The sequence below is a fragment of the Podarcis melisellensis genome, assembly GCF_964234715.1.
Source record: "Podarcis melisellensis genome assembly, chromosome: 7".
Classification (NCBI taxonomy): Eukaryota; Metazoa; Chordata; class Lepidosauria; order Squamata; family Lacertidae; genus Podarcis; species Podarcis melisellensis.
In genome coordinates this window covers 45,668,800-45,683,930 of record NC_138539.1, presented here as the reverse complement: position 1 = coordinate 45,683,930, position 15,131 = coordinate 45,668,800, and the positions used below count along the sequence as shown (strand labels likewise).

Genomic DNA, 15,131 nt, shown 5'->3' with positions numbered 1-15,131 from the left:
GCGACATTAGCTACTTCTGTGGTGATTCTTCAACCTTCAGCATACGTGTGCCTCGATTATTCCTCCATTTATTTATTTTTTATTCACAAGAACCGAGACTCCCCACCCCCATGGGACGGAAGGAACGAGCCTCTATCAGCAGCGAAGAGCTGACAGTGGCTGGGCTTTTCCCTCGCTTTTAAGTCCATCCTCTCAGAGCGGTTGGGCCAAGAAAGTTTACACCTCCGCCCTGCGCCAAACCACCACTTTTCGCCTCCCTCGGAGCCCCCTGTGGAAGAGTCAACCCCGTGTCGTGGTGACGGGAGGGCGGCTGAGAGTTCAGAGATTTTGCAGGACAGCCTGGAAGTCAGGGGAGGCTGCGGTTCCCAGTGTGAGGGAACAACCCTTCTTCAGAGCTTCTCTCCTCCTCCTCATTCAACCTTCGCCTGAGGGTTTATTATTGCAGACTCTTCCCTTGCCTCAATTTACAGCCCAACTCGTGAAAGAGGCGGGGAAAACTGAAGGGGGGGGGGGAGAACTGTGGAGCCAGCAGCTTTCTGCCGTTTCCCAAAGCGAGCAGAGATTGGAGAGGAGGGGCAGAGGCTGGTCGTGTGAGTTCAGGCCGGTGGGGAGAGTTGCAAAGTTTACTATTCTGAGAGACCAGAGGGGGAAAGGCTGGTGCTCCAAGCAGCTAGTCCAGAGAGCTCCATCCACCCGCTGATCAGAAGCTCCAGGGAGCTGCCCGGCATGAGAGTCTCATAAAGGAGTTCTGTGCAACAAGGAACAAACTTCTCCAGCGCCTGAAAGTTTCCTATGTGGCTGCCCTGCCTGCCAACATGAAAGGTAAGCAAGGGAACAAGGCGTATGGCTCTTTCAGAGAGTGTTGGGGAAGGAGCTGGGCTGTGGGAGCAGCAGTCTGTCAGCAAATGAACATGTGGTGCTTATTGTAGGAGCAAAGATTTTTGCAAGCGTGTGCGTGTGTAAAACTGGAGCTGCATCGGGTCCGTGCTCTAGTCCATTAATGATGAAAGCTGCCATTTGTTCCTCGAGAAAAGTCTGAGCTCAGCTTCTTGCTAGTTGTTTACAGGTCCCCCTTTTGGATTTTTTTAGATTGGGAAAATCTGTCCAGGAGAATGAAGTACTCACCCACACAACACTTTCTGCTTTCCCCAGCACATTTTTCTTGACCACCTATCTTTTTTTTCATTCCCCCCTTTCCCCTCCCCCTGCAGTTTTTCAGAGAGCGCAGTGGGGGGTTGCCAACATTTCATGATGTTCTTAGTATTGCTTCTAGACATCTGGCAATGATTAGGTTCTAGCAGAGGCTTAACTGGCTTGTGAAATATACTTGGCATTCCCCCCTCCCCTTTCAAGACTGGAAAATATTTAGTTTGTAGGTTGCATGTGCCGAAAATCTGAAGTTTAAAGACTCGCCTTCACTTACAAATCACACTTTGGCATGCATGCATTGATTATGTTCTATAGCTTGTGACCACTAAGTGTCACTTAAATCATTTATGCTGCAATCCTCTACCCACGAACCTGGAAACATATCCAGTTGGTCTCTCAGTAGCACTTACTTCTGAGTAGATGTGTATAAGAATGCACTCAACAATGAAAATGAAAAGTGAGGACCTCTGAATAAGTTTAGGACTTTGCACTTCAGAGAATAAGGCATCAAAGAATGATGTTTAGGAATGTTTAGGAAGTAGTTGTGAAGCATAGTTTTTCTTTAGCCACAGAAATAAATCTAAGTAGGCAACAGAAATATATACTGTATAAGGAATCTGTGGCTGAGTATCAGCCTGTTGCTTAGCTTGTGCTGTTTAATTCTAGATGCCAAGAGGGCAGTAAACATTGTGATAGTTCTTTCCAGAGGCCAATAAGTATACTGAGGTTGTTGACTTAGCTTGCCAGAGAGGCAGTCTATGGGAGAAAGTATTTTCTTTCACTGAGCCCACACACATGTGAAAACAACTTCTGAATGTCATCTTGTGGGGAGTAAAGTACAGAACATTGGAGATGGTTAGCAATTCTAATGGTCTGTAGAGCCACCCGTGCTGTTATAATGCATGGCACTACAGTAGTACCTCAGGTTACAGACGCTTCAGGTTACAGACTCTGCTAACCCAGAAATAGCACCTCAGATTAAGAACTTGGCTTCAGGATGAGAACAGAAATTGCACTGCAGCGGCGCAGCAGCCATGGGAGGCCCCATTAGCTAAAGTGGTACCTCAGGTTAAGAACAGTTCCAGGTTAAGAACGGACCTCTGGAATGAATTAAGTTCTAAACCCAAGGTGCCACTGTGCTAGGATGGATGTAGTGGCGATAACAACTGAGAAGCAATGTACTTTTGCGCAATACCTTATGATGTTGATGTCATACAGTGCAAGGAATTAAGTCCATTGTGGGAATGAGAGCGGACTGTTAACCCCATCATTCTTTATTTTAAATGTTACAAAGTGCACTGGTCCCAACAGAAGTTTTTCATTGATTCATGCATTTGGGTATAATTTAGGTCACATGGGGATTTTCGTGTGCTAACTGCATGGTACACAAAACATCTCTTTCCCTTGACTGGTACTGTGTCCACGTGACATGCTGCATATATGATAAGCTACCACATGATGGAGATTTGAGGTAGCCACAGCTATCTTAGGAAAAATGTTGCTTTAATGTTCTCATATGCATGATTTCTGCCTTCTTGCTGTGACACCTATAGCCTGAGTTTATGCATGTTTGCCAGGAAGTAAGCTCCACTGAATTCAGTATTACCTACTTTGAAGAAAATGTGCATTGGATAGCAATTCTAGTGAGATTTTTCATCTGGAAAAAGTGGAAAACGTATCTGAAATATTGATGCTTTTAATGGAGATTCTATTCATATTGGAGGGTTGCATGTTCTCAGTCTTCTTGGTAGGTCATAATGACTCTCTTTCTGTAAGAAATTGCACAATCACTTTGTGGAGTGTTTTTCCAGAAACTCATAAGAAGGCCAGTAAAATGAAATCTTTAAATTACAGAGTTAATGAGAAACATCCTTCAATGAAAATGGCAAATGAACTGGTAATGCAAGAGTTATGAAAATCATAAGCAGTGCCAAAGCACCTTCCCTCTCTCCTGTTGCATCCTTAACACACACAATTGATTTCCCACATTTTTTGTTTAAATCTCCTCCTTTATAAAAACTCCTGAGCTTTTATGTTTAGAATAACCACGTGTTCTATTCATGAGTAACAGCAGAGTTGACCTGCTGCTGCAGTAAACATCCAACATCCCTAGAGAGCTGAAGATTATCTAAATAATTACATCACAAGTGATTTGCACAAAAATACATTGGGTTGGATCCAATCTTTGTCAGAGTAGACCTATCAAAAGCAATAGGATTTAACTTAGTCATGACTGACAACTGTAAGCAATTTTCACATTGTGTGCCAAAATAATTTGGATTAACAGGTAAAATACTAGGTAGGCTACAATACAGGATGCAAGTTGGGTTAGTTAGAACAATTGAAACATTATTTATGAAATGCATATAACTTTTGTTTTATTTATATTGGGCTGTATCCAGCCATACTCAATAGATTTAAATGAGATGTGACATTTAAAGCACATGGCTTCCCCCATGGGAGTTCTAGTTTATCCATCACCAAGCTATAATTCCCAACACCTGTAAGTACTGTACCAGTAACTACAGTTCCCATGATTCTTTGTGGGAAGCCATGTGCTGCATGGTGAAGAAGCCAGACTCATCTCTGGGAATGCCACAACTTAGGGGCTGCCACGGAGAATACCCACACTCAGACCACCAACAGCCCAAACTTTTGTGAAAGGTAGAACTGCCAAGAGGGATCCCTCTGCTGATCTTCAGAACTGTTAGGGTCTGTAAGGAAGAAGGCAGTCTTTAATATACAGCATGTAGCAAAAGTAATATGACCTGAGTGCTTAGCTTTGAGAAGTGTTCTAGCTGCCACATTCTGTACCATTTCCAGTTTCAGATCCATTTTTCAAGGGCAGCATCTGGAAGTTCTCTGTTCTGTAGAGATTTGCCACATTAACTTTTAAAACAAGAACTGAAAAAGACCATCACGTAGTTGGGCAAGAAGATATAGTCTCCCTCTAGTCACCATTAAAAGTATTCTAGTTTTGGATTACATAGCATGCCTCCTACACAAGCAGCTCAATTTCCTTGCCAAATTCCAACTTTCTGTAAGACTGAATTTAAAGAAGGAAAAGGTCAGAAGATTTTCTCTCTCTTATGAGTGAAAAATCATTCTCCTTTAATTACTAAGTATTTGTTACAATTCTGCCTTGCATTAAGGCCATGGTTTATCCATGCTTTGATTACAATTCATAATATTGCAAATTTGCAAATTCTTATCTGTTAAAGATCAAGAATTATTATGGAAATTATCCAGAAACCTGAAATGCATTGTACCTACCCCAATGACTTACAAATGGAACATTTTAGCAGGTAATATAATAGCATATTGTAGTTAATAACGCAATCTTAAACATGCTAGTATGGGATCATAAAACAAGATAGCAACAAAACAAGTATTCATGTTTCTTGGCGGGAGGATTGGAAAAGAAAATATAGTTGTGAGTAATGGGAATGGATTTACCCATTGAAGCCCATCATTGGTGCGGGCTCATTGTAGCATCTCATACTTTCATTCATAAGGGATGACCCTGCATTGTATATCTCTTTATGTATGTGAAACTTCCCCATGAAGTGAATGGGAAGAATCCCCACCTGCTGTCGCAACATCTCTGCATGCTCATTAGAGCACACACATAGATTGCTGGAATTAATCTAGACTACACGTTTTGGTACTGGTTGGCTCTGCAACCCTGAAGCAAGGCAGCATATATTGCACCTAAGCGTATCCAACAAGTAGCTGCCCAACCCTTCCTTCAGAACCTCCAGGGTGATTATTTCGCTCTGGAAGATAACAACATTTGGATGGTGGTGGCTATGCCCCCTAGAAAACTGATGGGAAGTAGACAGCTTCAATATATATAGTTATATTGCATCTTCCCTTATGTTCAACCTGTATACATGTGCAAATGAAACCACATATTACAAAAATGCTACTAATGACCTCATTCCAAGGAAACACAATCCAGGTATTCTGGAGTTCTCATTGCTCTGAGAATTCTAACAATACAGTATATACCAATTCTCAAATCAATAGCAACAAAAGTGACACAGTTATGATGAAGAGAATGACTTAGGAGGTGCCCTGTGTCAGGGGCGGACTTTGGTCTTTCAAACTTCAGTGGTGCCCTGTGCAAGGCCATAATTTGGCACACACACACACCTCTCGCCCTCCATTCTGCTCAGTTCAGTACAACCATCATAGTTGTGATGCCCTCTAGTTGTGCAGTGCCCTCTAGGCTCAGTGCCCTATGCAGCAGAACCAGTCATGCTGTCCTAAATCCACCTCTGTCTGTTTGAGCAGAAAGGCGCTTGCATGTGCATAAGGCAAGCGTCCTGAATTCTGTTGTAGCTCATTGGACTAGGGCACAGTGGGTTTCAGTGGGGAGGAGGAACCAGAAAAACCCTGTTGTGTGAGCTGAGTTTATCTTCTGCTTAATCTATCAGTAGCTGCAGCTCAATGCTTCAAAATTATTGCATCAAGCTATCTAGATTTTCAAGATACTTTAACTTTTCTGCATTAAATTGTTTTGAGTTTTCAAAATGTTTATGAAAACTCAACATGGTAAAAACCAGGATGCAGTTCAAGAAGAAGTGAAATCTGTGTGCAAAAATATCCAGCTCTTTAAAGTGAAGCAAGCAATATGGAATTGCTATGTGAATGCATTAGAAGGGCAGGATATTGATCTTTTGAGTAAATAAATAAATGGAACTGGCTGAAATTAAAACAGGCGGAGATTGGAATCTGTTTTTTTAGGACTGAGGGATCAGAACACAAAAATACTTTCCCCTATGCACTGCAAACACATCTAGTAAACACCCAGGATAGATTTACTGCATATTTTTAAAAGTCATTATTATAGCATTAAGTATCAAGTGCAGTCTCTTATCAGTAATATGCTGTAAATCTAGGTTTTTAGTGTCTCCCTGTTAGCTGTTCATATGTTAACAGAAACTTGGCCTAGCCAATTCAAATTCTTTATTAGTAACCAAAATAGGAACTTGCTGAGATTTGGTAGAGAAGTGAGTTTTGCTTCAAAATCATTTTTTATTGTAAAAGTGTCATGCTTAGTTTCAAAACTCACTCTTGTATACATGTGGTCAAATCCCAATTTAGCAGTGAGTGGTGGTTACAGTTAGATTATTAATGGTCACATTTGCGCTTAATGATTCTCACATTCTGAATACTCTTCACCAAAAACATGTTTGGATTACTATTTGTATTTAACACGACATGTGCAGCAGCTCCCTCTCACGTGCGCCAAGAATGACATCAATAAAACTTCAGTAAGGCTGTAACAGTCCCACTGAAATCATACTGAGATTCAAGGAACTCATGGGCCTGACAGACTGCCAGAGAAGGTTGAAAAGCTATATGGGTAAGAAAAGTTTGGCTTCAGCCTCAGATTTTCTTGGTCACACATGGCCCATGACAAATGTACTGTTTAAAAATATAACACCGAAGCACAAATCACACCATTTTACAGATTTGTGTGGTGCTGCAGTACTTGCAAATCTCTGTGTGTGTATTTAAAGTGGAAATAAAACTAACCAACTTCCCTCAACACATCCTTTCTGAATGCCCACTTCCATAAAGTGTTGAGCCATAATGTTATTAGCTGTGTCCCCACTCCCAAATAAATAATTATACAGTGGTGCCCCGCAAGACGAATGCCTCGCAAGACGGAAAACTCGCTAGACGAAAGGGTTTTCCGTTTTTTGAGCTGCTTCGCAAGACGAATTTCCCTATGGGCTTGCTTCGCAAGACGAAAACGTCTTGCAAGTTTGTTTCCTTTTTCTTAACACCATTAATACAGTTGCGACTTGACTTTGAGGAGCAACTCATAGAACGCAGTGTACATAGTAGCCTTTTTTGAGGTTTTTAAAGACTTTGGTGATTTTTGAAGCTTTTCCAAAACTTCTTTTGCAGCCATTTGGTAAGTTAAGCTTTTAAAACTTTTTTTGGGGGGGTTGGATTTTGGGTTGGGTGTTTGGAATTCAAGGACTTGGTGTTGGGGAGGGGTTTGCAAGAATCTGGAAGCTTGTGTTTTTTTTCCTGCATTTTTATGATTTTCTGTGACCATTGGGCCACTCTGCTGTTTTTTTAAAAAAATTCTGGGTTTGAATTTTGAAATGCTCTTTACAGTATGTGTGACTTTAAAGAGCACTTAATAAACTCTTGTTGTACCAAATTTGGCTTTGTTTGGACTTTTTTTGACCATAGGAACGCATTAATTGATTTTCAATGCATTCCTATGGGATTTCGTGCTTCGCAAGACGAAAAATTCACTAGACGAAAAAAATCATGGAACGAATTAATTTTGTCTTGCGAGGCACCACTGTATTTAGAGTTTAATCTTGTTAAATTTTGATGACTGGTAGTTCATAAAAAGAAAATCTGAAAGGTACCTAATACTTCCACTTAGATATGCTAGGAGGGTTGGATTAAGGAATTTGGAAGTCCCATGCTTGGTCATGTTTCAAGATCTCATTCACCAAGTAGGATGCCAACTATATATGTGCCGAAGATAGATAGGCAGATCATTATATTTCCTGTTTGTGCCAGTCTCTCAAATGTTCATTCATAAGTCTGTTCTTTCTGACAAAAAGGGAAACAGAAGGAGCTCGCTTATTTGGCCCATGACTGGAACAGAAATCAATCCAGCGATTTGGAACCTCCAAAGATTGTGGGAAGCAGCACTTCCTCTGCAGAGGAGGGAAGCCCCGCCTCTAGTGGGGAATTGCTGCAGGGCTCAAAGGATGGAAGAAAGAGCCAAGACACCGTGCATGAGCAAAGCGGGGAGGAGGGAGGTCCCCCTTTACCCAAGTCCTCCCTGCGCAGTAGGTTTTTGCGCAGAGAGGGGAGGCGTCGGATGGGGGTCAAGAGACTACTCTGCTGGGGAAAGTTTAAGGACCGCCCACTCTCAGATTCTGCTAGTGAGTTAGCAAGACATGGAATTGAGGCATTCTGCATTGTAAATGTTTTGCACCAATAATAAAGCCTTTGAAAAAACCAGTGGGGATCTTGCCTGTTCGCTCTCGAGCAACCACACCGATAGGCATAACAGGTCCCCCCCCCATTTAAATTATGCTTTCTTTGCATTGGTTGAATTGAGTGGAATTAATTATGTCATTAATTATGTTAAATTCATAACTTACATAAATTATGTAAAATGACATTAAATAGCAGACACTGAGATGAATAAATAGTATTTGGTAGAAACTGAATTGTGGTAGAAGGGAAACAGCACTAATTATGATGAAGGAAGATGGGAATGGAAGTTGCTGCCTTCTTAAATGGCTATCTGTTCAATGCCAGTTCCACATCTATCTGCATTTTTAAAAACTTGTTTTTCATTCATTTCCTCTCAAAGATTCATCTTTACATGTGTTATAAATGGGTTGTATACATGGTTGTATACATTTCAACCCCAAATATATGTTTCATAGGAATTTTGGTAAAGGAAAAATTTGTTCCAAACCATGTGTTAGTCTGGGAAGTGTGAATCAGATCAGTTTATTTAAAATGTGGACTGAATGAAATCTTGGAGCATCCCTAATGCTGAGTACTGCCCTTAATTTGTAACATGAGGGGTCCTAGGGTTCCAGCCAGTCTGCTTAGAAATCTTCTCTTTCTCCCAGAGGTGTGAGAGCTGCTTATAGTTATTCAGTAGTTAGGTAAATGTAAATGTGGCACATGCCTATAGTTAACTCACTTCATGGCTGAGTTTGAGCAATCATTTCATGGGGATTTTAAACAGTCCTGTAAACTCAATGTGTATTTGTATTTGTTAAATGTGTTGCATGCGTACATGGTTTTCTCTTTCTCCAAACTCACATTTTAACATCACAACAATCCTGTGAGCAGTGCCAGATTAAACCCTCTGGAGACCCTCAAGGCAGTCGCAATCTTAGGCTCCCTCTCAAAAATGATCTCCTAATATGTTTTTGCAATTTTATTTCAAGATCAAATCAATATTATTTTGATCCATTGTCGCAGGGCCCCCAAAAGGCCTAAGGCCCATAGGCTGGAGCCTACTCTGCCTATTTGGTAAGTCACTGCCTGTGAGGTAGGTTAGATTGAAAGAACAGGAATGCCCCATAGTCACTCTATAAGCCACATGTCTGAATGGAGATTAGAATCCAGAGTTCCCTAGTCCTCTAAGCATTATAGTACTCTGGTCTCTGGGGTACTGAACAAATGTCATACTCAAGCGGCATTCGCCGAGTGTGGACAATTCACTGGAGTTTCCTTTGTGATCTATTCTATGCCAAGAATTCATGCCAAGGATTAATAAACCAAAGGTCCAGGGCTAAATTCCAGCGCCGGGATTCCAGTGCTTCAGAAAAGAAGGTGTACCAGACTTCCAGGTCTGGGAATCTAGGAACTCAAGCCTACTTGGCCTTGGCTAGCAGTACTTGTGTTTCATTGAAGAAAAGGAATGCCTCACCCGGAGCCCCACCACCAATTTGTGGTGTCCTTACACCAGCATCTCATGCAACAATTAGGATGATTAAAACAAAATTTCCTTTGCTTGACTACTAGACTTTTTAAAAGCTGCCTATTAGCTTCAAGGAAAAGCTGTTTCCAAGCAATAGGGGATCTTCATAGACTTAACAGTTTGGAGAAAGAGGGGGTTAACCCTTTTCACAAAGATTGCCCCTCCCCTCTGGCAATTAGGTTTGGAAAAGATGGATTGGTTTTTTTCAAGCCTCATTGCTGAGGAGGTATGTGTGTGAGTAGGATGAATGAATAGTTGTGGGTTATGTGTAAGAGTGGGTGTGTGGTGCTTGATATGTGTGGATGTGTATGAAAATGCTGTGTGACTGGGTGCATATGAGTGGGAGTGTGTCTGTGGTGGCCTTTCCACTTTTTGCATGTCCATGCCCACCCATGGCATGAGGCCTCTGGAAGTTTAGCCACGATGGAATGCGGGTCTGATGTAATACATAATTAACTGCTGGACTTAATTGTCACAAGATGTCATTTTTTCTAGGCCCTACAACAAAAAAAGATTAGTCAGATTCATAGAGGACAGGCTTTGTCAGTGGAAACTAGGCATAATGGTGTTGTTTTTAAGCCCCATTCTGAATTTGGACCCTGTTGCACTCCTAATTATATCTTTTAGGGGACTTAATGGGGCTGAGTCCTTTCCCACATACTCTACCTGCAAGCTCCCTTCTCTTCTCACTTACTTACCTTGTAGCAACCAGCCTCTCTCTCTGTTGTCTGGCATGCTGTAGCAGCAGCCTCTACAATGTAGTCATACCTCGTGTTGCGTTCCGCTCATTACGGACTTTCAGCTTACAAAAGTGTTTACTTCCGGGTTCACCGCCCACGCATGCACAGAAGCAATCTGTGCGCTTTGCACACACGCAGAAGTGCTCAATCGCGCCACACACATGCACAGAAGAGACGCTGTAGTTGTGGACTTTTCAGGGTGTGAACGGCACCCCGAAACAGATTAAGTCCGCAACTAGAGGTACCACTGTACCAGAAACCCTGAGAAATGTTGTCTAAAAGACTTATGTACCTTAAGACAATTGTGTTTTCCAGGGCTTCTGGCACCACTGCAGTGAGGGAAGGTGGCTTGAGGAGTCCAGTGTCAGGCAGAGAGGAGCCATATCAGGCCCTACAGCTCTGGTTCAGTCCAAGACAGAGAAGAATAGGAATGTGGGGAGAATTACTAGTTGCCTTGTAATGCAAACATGTTATGAATGGGAAAAGTTTGTATCTTGGTCTAGGTGTTTTGAAGTTTGGCTTCATTGATCATTCAGGGGAAGTATACTTCTGACTGGAAATAAAACAACAGGTGACTGTCACTGTTGTGTCCTGCTTTTAGTGCATAATATTTCCGCTGTAACTGCAAAAGTTGCAGCAGTATTTTTTCACATTACAGTTCAGATACAAGTTCTTTTAACATGTTTCTAATTTAGCTAGTCTCATACTTGTTTTCATTCATGCTGTTTGCTTATGTAGAATTAGAAAATGTCATGTATTGTGTGTTCTCATTTGTCTAAATTGGTCAACGATCCCAGTAAATTAATTCGATTTGTGTCCAGCTTGTGAGTTTCCCAGAGAAATCTCAATGGCCAGAGTCAGGACTAGTAAGCAGTCGCCTTGTTTCTGTTGCTTTGAATAGGATGTTGCAGTATATGCAGCCAACACTTGCACCATCCTAACTTGACTAAACTTGAATAAAATCCTTGAATGACAAAGTGTGAGCCTCAGCTTTTGATTCTTAGTAGATTTGGCCCATAATCTTGACACCAGACATTTATTTATTTTACTCTTTATACATTATATCCCACCTTTCCTCCAAGGAACTCGAGGTGGCGTACATGATTCTCCACTCTTTCCATTTTAATCTAACAACCCAGAAATTGTTGGATTCCAGTTCCCATTAGTCCCACCCAACATAGCCTATAGACAGTAAAGAGGGTTATTGTCCAAAACGTCTGGAAGATACCAAGTTAGGGAGGACTAATACAGATTCAGGCTCAACTTCTGCAAGTATGAAGCAGAGGTTCTTTTTCATTCACAAATGATTAGTGCTGAACTTCCCAGGTTTCTTCAAAACATCTTTGGGATCAATAAAAAAGTCATGGCGGCCATGCATAGATGAGGAGTTGCCTAGGCCATTTTCAGATAGCACACAACCATGTATTCATGTTTTGAAAGCAGAAACACATGCTGACATACATTTATGGCTCTGTTTCTGTATTTGTCTTAAAAACACCACAAGTGCACGCCATAAGCAAAAGATTTAGCATGAATCATTACAGAGTCTTACTGCCAAGCAGAGAAAAATTATGCTTTAAAAAAGAAGTCACACTCTTATAAGGTTGCAAAACTAATTAATGCAATGGTCCAGGATAGCTAAATAAATTCCTGGCAACGCTGTTGGGCAAACCATGAGTAATTAATTGGCTTAAACAAACCATCTAGTGTTTGGGGGGTGGAGGTGTGGATTTTCAGAAACAAGCATAGCTGGCTATTTAACTCTTTCCTGGTCTTACATGCCAAGCTCTACTTTGCCTTGCAGATCTAATGTAGTAAAAGCACTAGTAAGAATTTCACTTACTCACGGCACACATTCTTTGTGTCTAGTCATTCAAATTAGTGTTGATTAATAATAGAGCTGAAGCCAATACAGCTGCATACCCTGAACAACTGCACTTTCTGTGTTAATAACTGTCTTGTGCCATGTGTCAACACAAATGCTAAAGTTATAATGAATGCCAGATATGTTTCTTCTGCATTAAAGACATGTGCTAGTGGTCTTTGGAATGGAAGAAAAAGGGTGAAAAAAAGGATAGTGTCATATCAGTAATAGGTAATGGAATTGTTGTTTCTTTCCTTATTTGGTAAAGTCCAAAGCAGTTTAATAATTTCTATTGTTCTCAAGAAAATACAAAAGGCAATATATACAGTGAGAGATTTTACTTTCTTGGGCTCCATGATCACTGCAGATGGTGACAGCAGTCACGAAATTAAAAGACGCCTGCTCCTTGGGAGAAAGGCGATGGCAAACCTAGACAGCATCTTAAAAAGTAGAGATATCACCTTGCCAACAAAGGTCCATATAGTTAAAGCCATGGTTTTCCGAGTAGTGATGTATGGAAGTGAGAGCTGGACCATAAAGAAGGCTGATTGCCAAAGAATTGATGCTTTTGAATTATGGTGCTGGAGGAGACTCTTGAGAGTCCCATGAATTGCAAGAAGATCAAACGTATCCATTCTTAAGGAAATCAGCCCTGAGTGCTCACTGGAAGGACAGATCGTGAAGCTGAGGCTCCAATACTTTGGCCACCTCATGAGAAGAGAAGACTCCCTGGAAAAGACCCTGATGTTGGGAAAGATTGAGGGCACAAGGAGAAGGGGATGACTGAGGACGAGATGGTTGGACAGTGTTCTCGAAGCTACAGACATGAGTCTGACCAAACTGCGGGAGGCAGTGGAAGACAGGAGTGCCTGGTGTGCTCTGGTCCATGGGGTCATGAAGAGTTGGACACAACTAAATGACTAAACAACAACAACAATATATACCTGACTAGAAATTACACTTCTGCCTACAAGCCAACAAGCAATCTGAAGCAGATTACATGGAGAACATAGGAGCCAGCTCCAGGGGGCCCAGGGGCCTAGGTACCCACAATAATAAAATTTATGGGGGCTGGGCACCCATAAAGTCAATGAGAAAAGCCAGCAGGTAGCAGTAGCGCTGCCTCCAAGAGAGAAGCAGTTCAGCTCCATCCTCCACAACCAGCCAGTGAGGCTCTCTTTTATGGGGGAGGGGGGAGCCTCAAACACAGAGGCAGTGTCTCTACCTCTGAGTCTGAGCCCCTCGCCGCAGAAAAGGGTGCGTCGCTGGCTGTAGGTAGGAGGAGGAAGATGATCCACCACCACCAGCCGCCACAATGCACTGTGATGTCTCATGTCCACGTGGTAGCAGGTACCCACAATCCGAAGGACGAGATGGCACCCCTGTTGGACAGCAGTACTGGAAGCAAAGTCCCTTAATATTGACTGGATACTGAAAACCCTTAATGACAGCAGCAAAATAAACCCCACCCTTACATGGCACTACAAAACCAATCCATATTAGGGCAGGAAATATATGTGTTCCATTGTTGGACATATATTTTTTGCAAGTATGCATGCAAACACAAACACACACACCTGGCTTTGAGTGTGTGAAGTGTGTAAACTTTCTCTCTTACCTGCCAGGGTACCCAGTAACTTGGCATAGTAGTTTCATAGGGATTATGTCAGGGTTCAGTTGTACATCTCAACAGGTACATAAAACCACTGGCAGTTGTTGTTTACAACTTTCCCCTTTTGGACTGTTTGGTTTCAACAAAAGTGTTTTCTATGTCTTCTTTATTTGTTTTTAATTTTGTCATTTGTTGGTGTTATATTATTCTAACTTCTTCATTCTTGGAGTAGATCCATTGATACTAGTGAGGCCTTAAAGGTAAAGGTACCCCTGCCCGTACGGGCCAGTCTTGACAGACTCTAGGGTTGTGCGCTCATCTCACTCTAGAGGCCGGGAGCCAGCGCTGTCCGCAGACACTTCCGGGTCACATGGCCAGCATGACAAGCTGCATCTGGCAAGCCAGCGCAGCACACAGAATGCCGTTTACCTTCCCGCTAGTAAGCGGTCCCTATTTATCTACTTGCACTTAAGGGTGCTTTCGAACTGCTAGGTGGACAGGAGCTGGGACCGAATGACGGGAGCTCACCCCGATGCGGGGATTCGAACTGCGGACCATGCAATCGGCAAGTCTTAGGCACGGAGGTTTTACCCACAGCGCCACCCGCGTCCCTTAGTCCCTTAGTGAGGCCTTAGTCATGACCAATTTATGTCCCATTGATTTAATTGGGTCTACTTTAAGCATAAATATCTGGATCCAACCCAGCAAGTTTAGACCCTTAGCAACTTATAATAAATGATGATGTCAGATAAATGAAAACCTGGCAAGCCTGCTGATTACAGACCTCATTCTGTCTATGGAAGAACTAGACCACATGAAGCAGAAGATCAGAAACTTCAAAGCATCTTGCTAGGAGGTCTTCATCCTCATTCATAAAAGATCCCTCTTTTCTCTTCTAACACAGGACAGGGGTTAAATCTCTGTATTTGTTTGCCTTATTGTAGTTGCAGCAGTGATGTATTTCAAGCCAAGTATAGCTTGCTTTCTTGGATATTGTTTGGTAAGTGAAATTAGTCTGTTCTATTAAACTATGTGCTGGACCACCCAATAATTTCCACACACAAGCTGCTGAGCATGACCAGATGGTTTTGTACTTTTGATTCCGACAAACAGAGCTCCAAAAGTTATGTATCAACTAAAGATAGATGTTTCAAAGGGTGGGTGGGGGAAATGCCCTTGATATTTTTCAGATCCCACTGAGCCAAAGATTGCATTTTAAGTGCAAATTCTAAGCAGAATTGTCTACAAATGTTTAGTACAAACATATATTAT

At 41.9% G+C, this 15,131-nt stretch overlaps 1 protein-coding gene across 2 annotated transcripts in view; it reads left to right on the top strand.

Moving 5' to 3' along the window:
* The first annotated feature begins 284 nt into the window (after window positions 1-284).
* Window positions 285-15,131, top strand: part of COLEC12 (collectin subfamily member 12) — a 73,257-nt gene continuing 58,410 nt past the window's right edge. Inside the window, exon 1 of one of the 2 annotated variants that reach the window (XR_014170127.1) lies at window positions 285-822. Coding sequence is in view for 1 of the 2 variants with exons in the window: in XM_081918075.1 (XP_081774201.1) it covers window positions 816-822 (7 nt within the window). In the remaining variant the exon portion in view is untranslated. The remainder of the gene's footprint in view (window positions 823-15,131) is intronic. The other variant, XM_081918075.1, reaches the window with a different exon arrangement.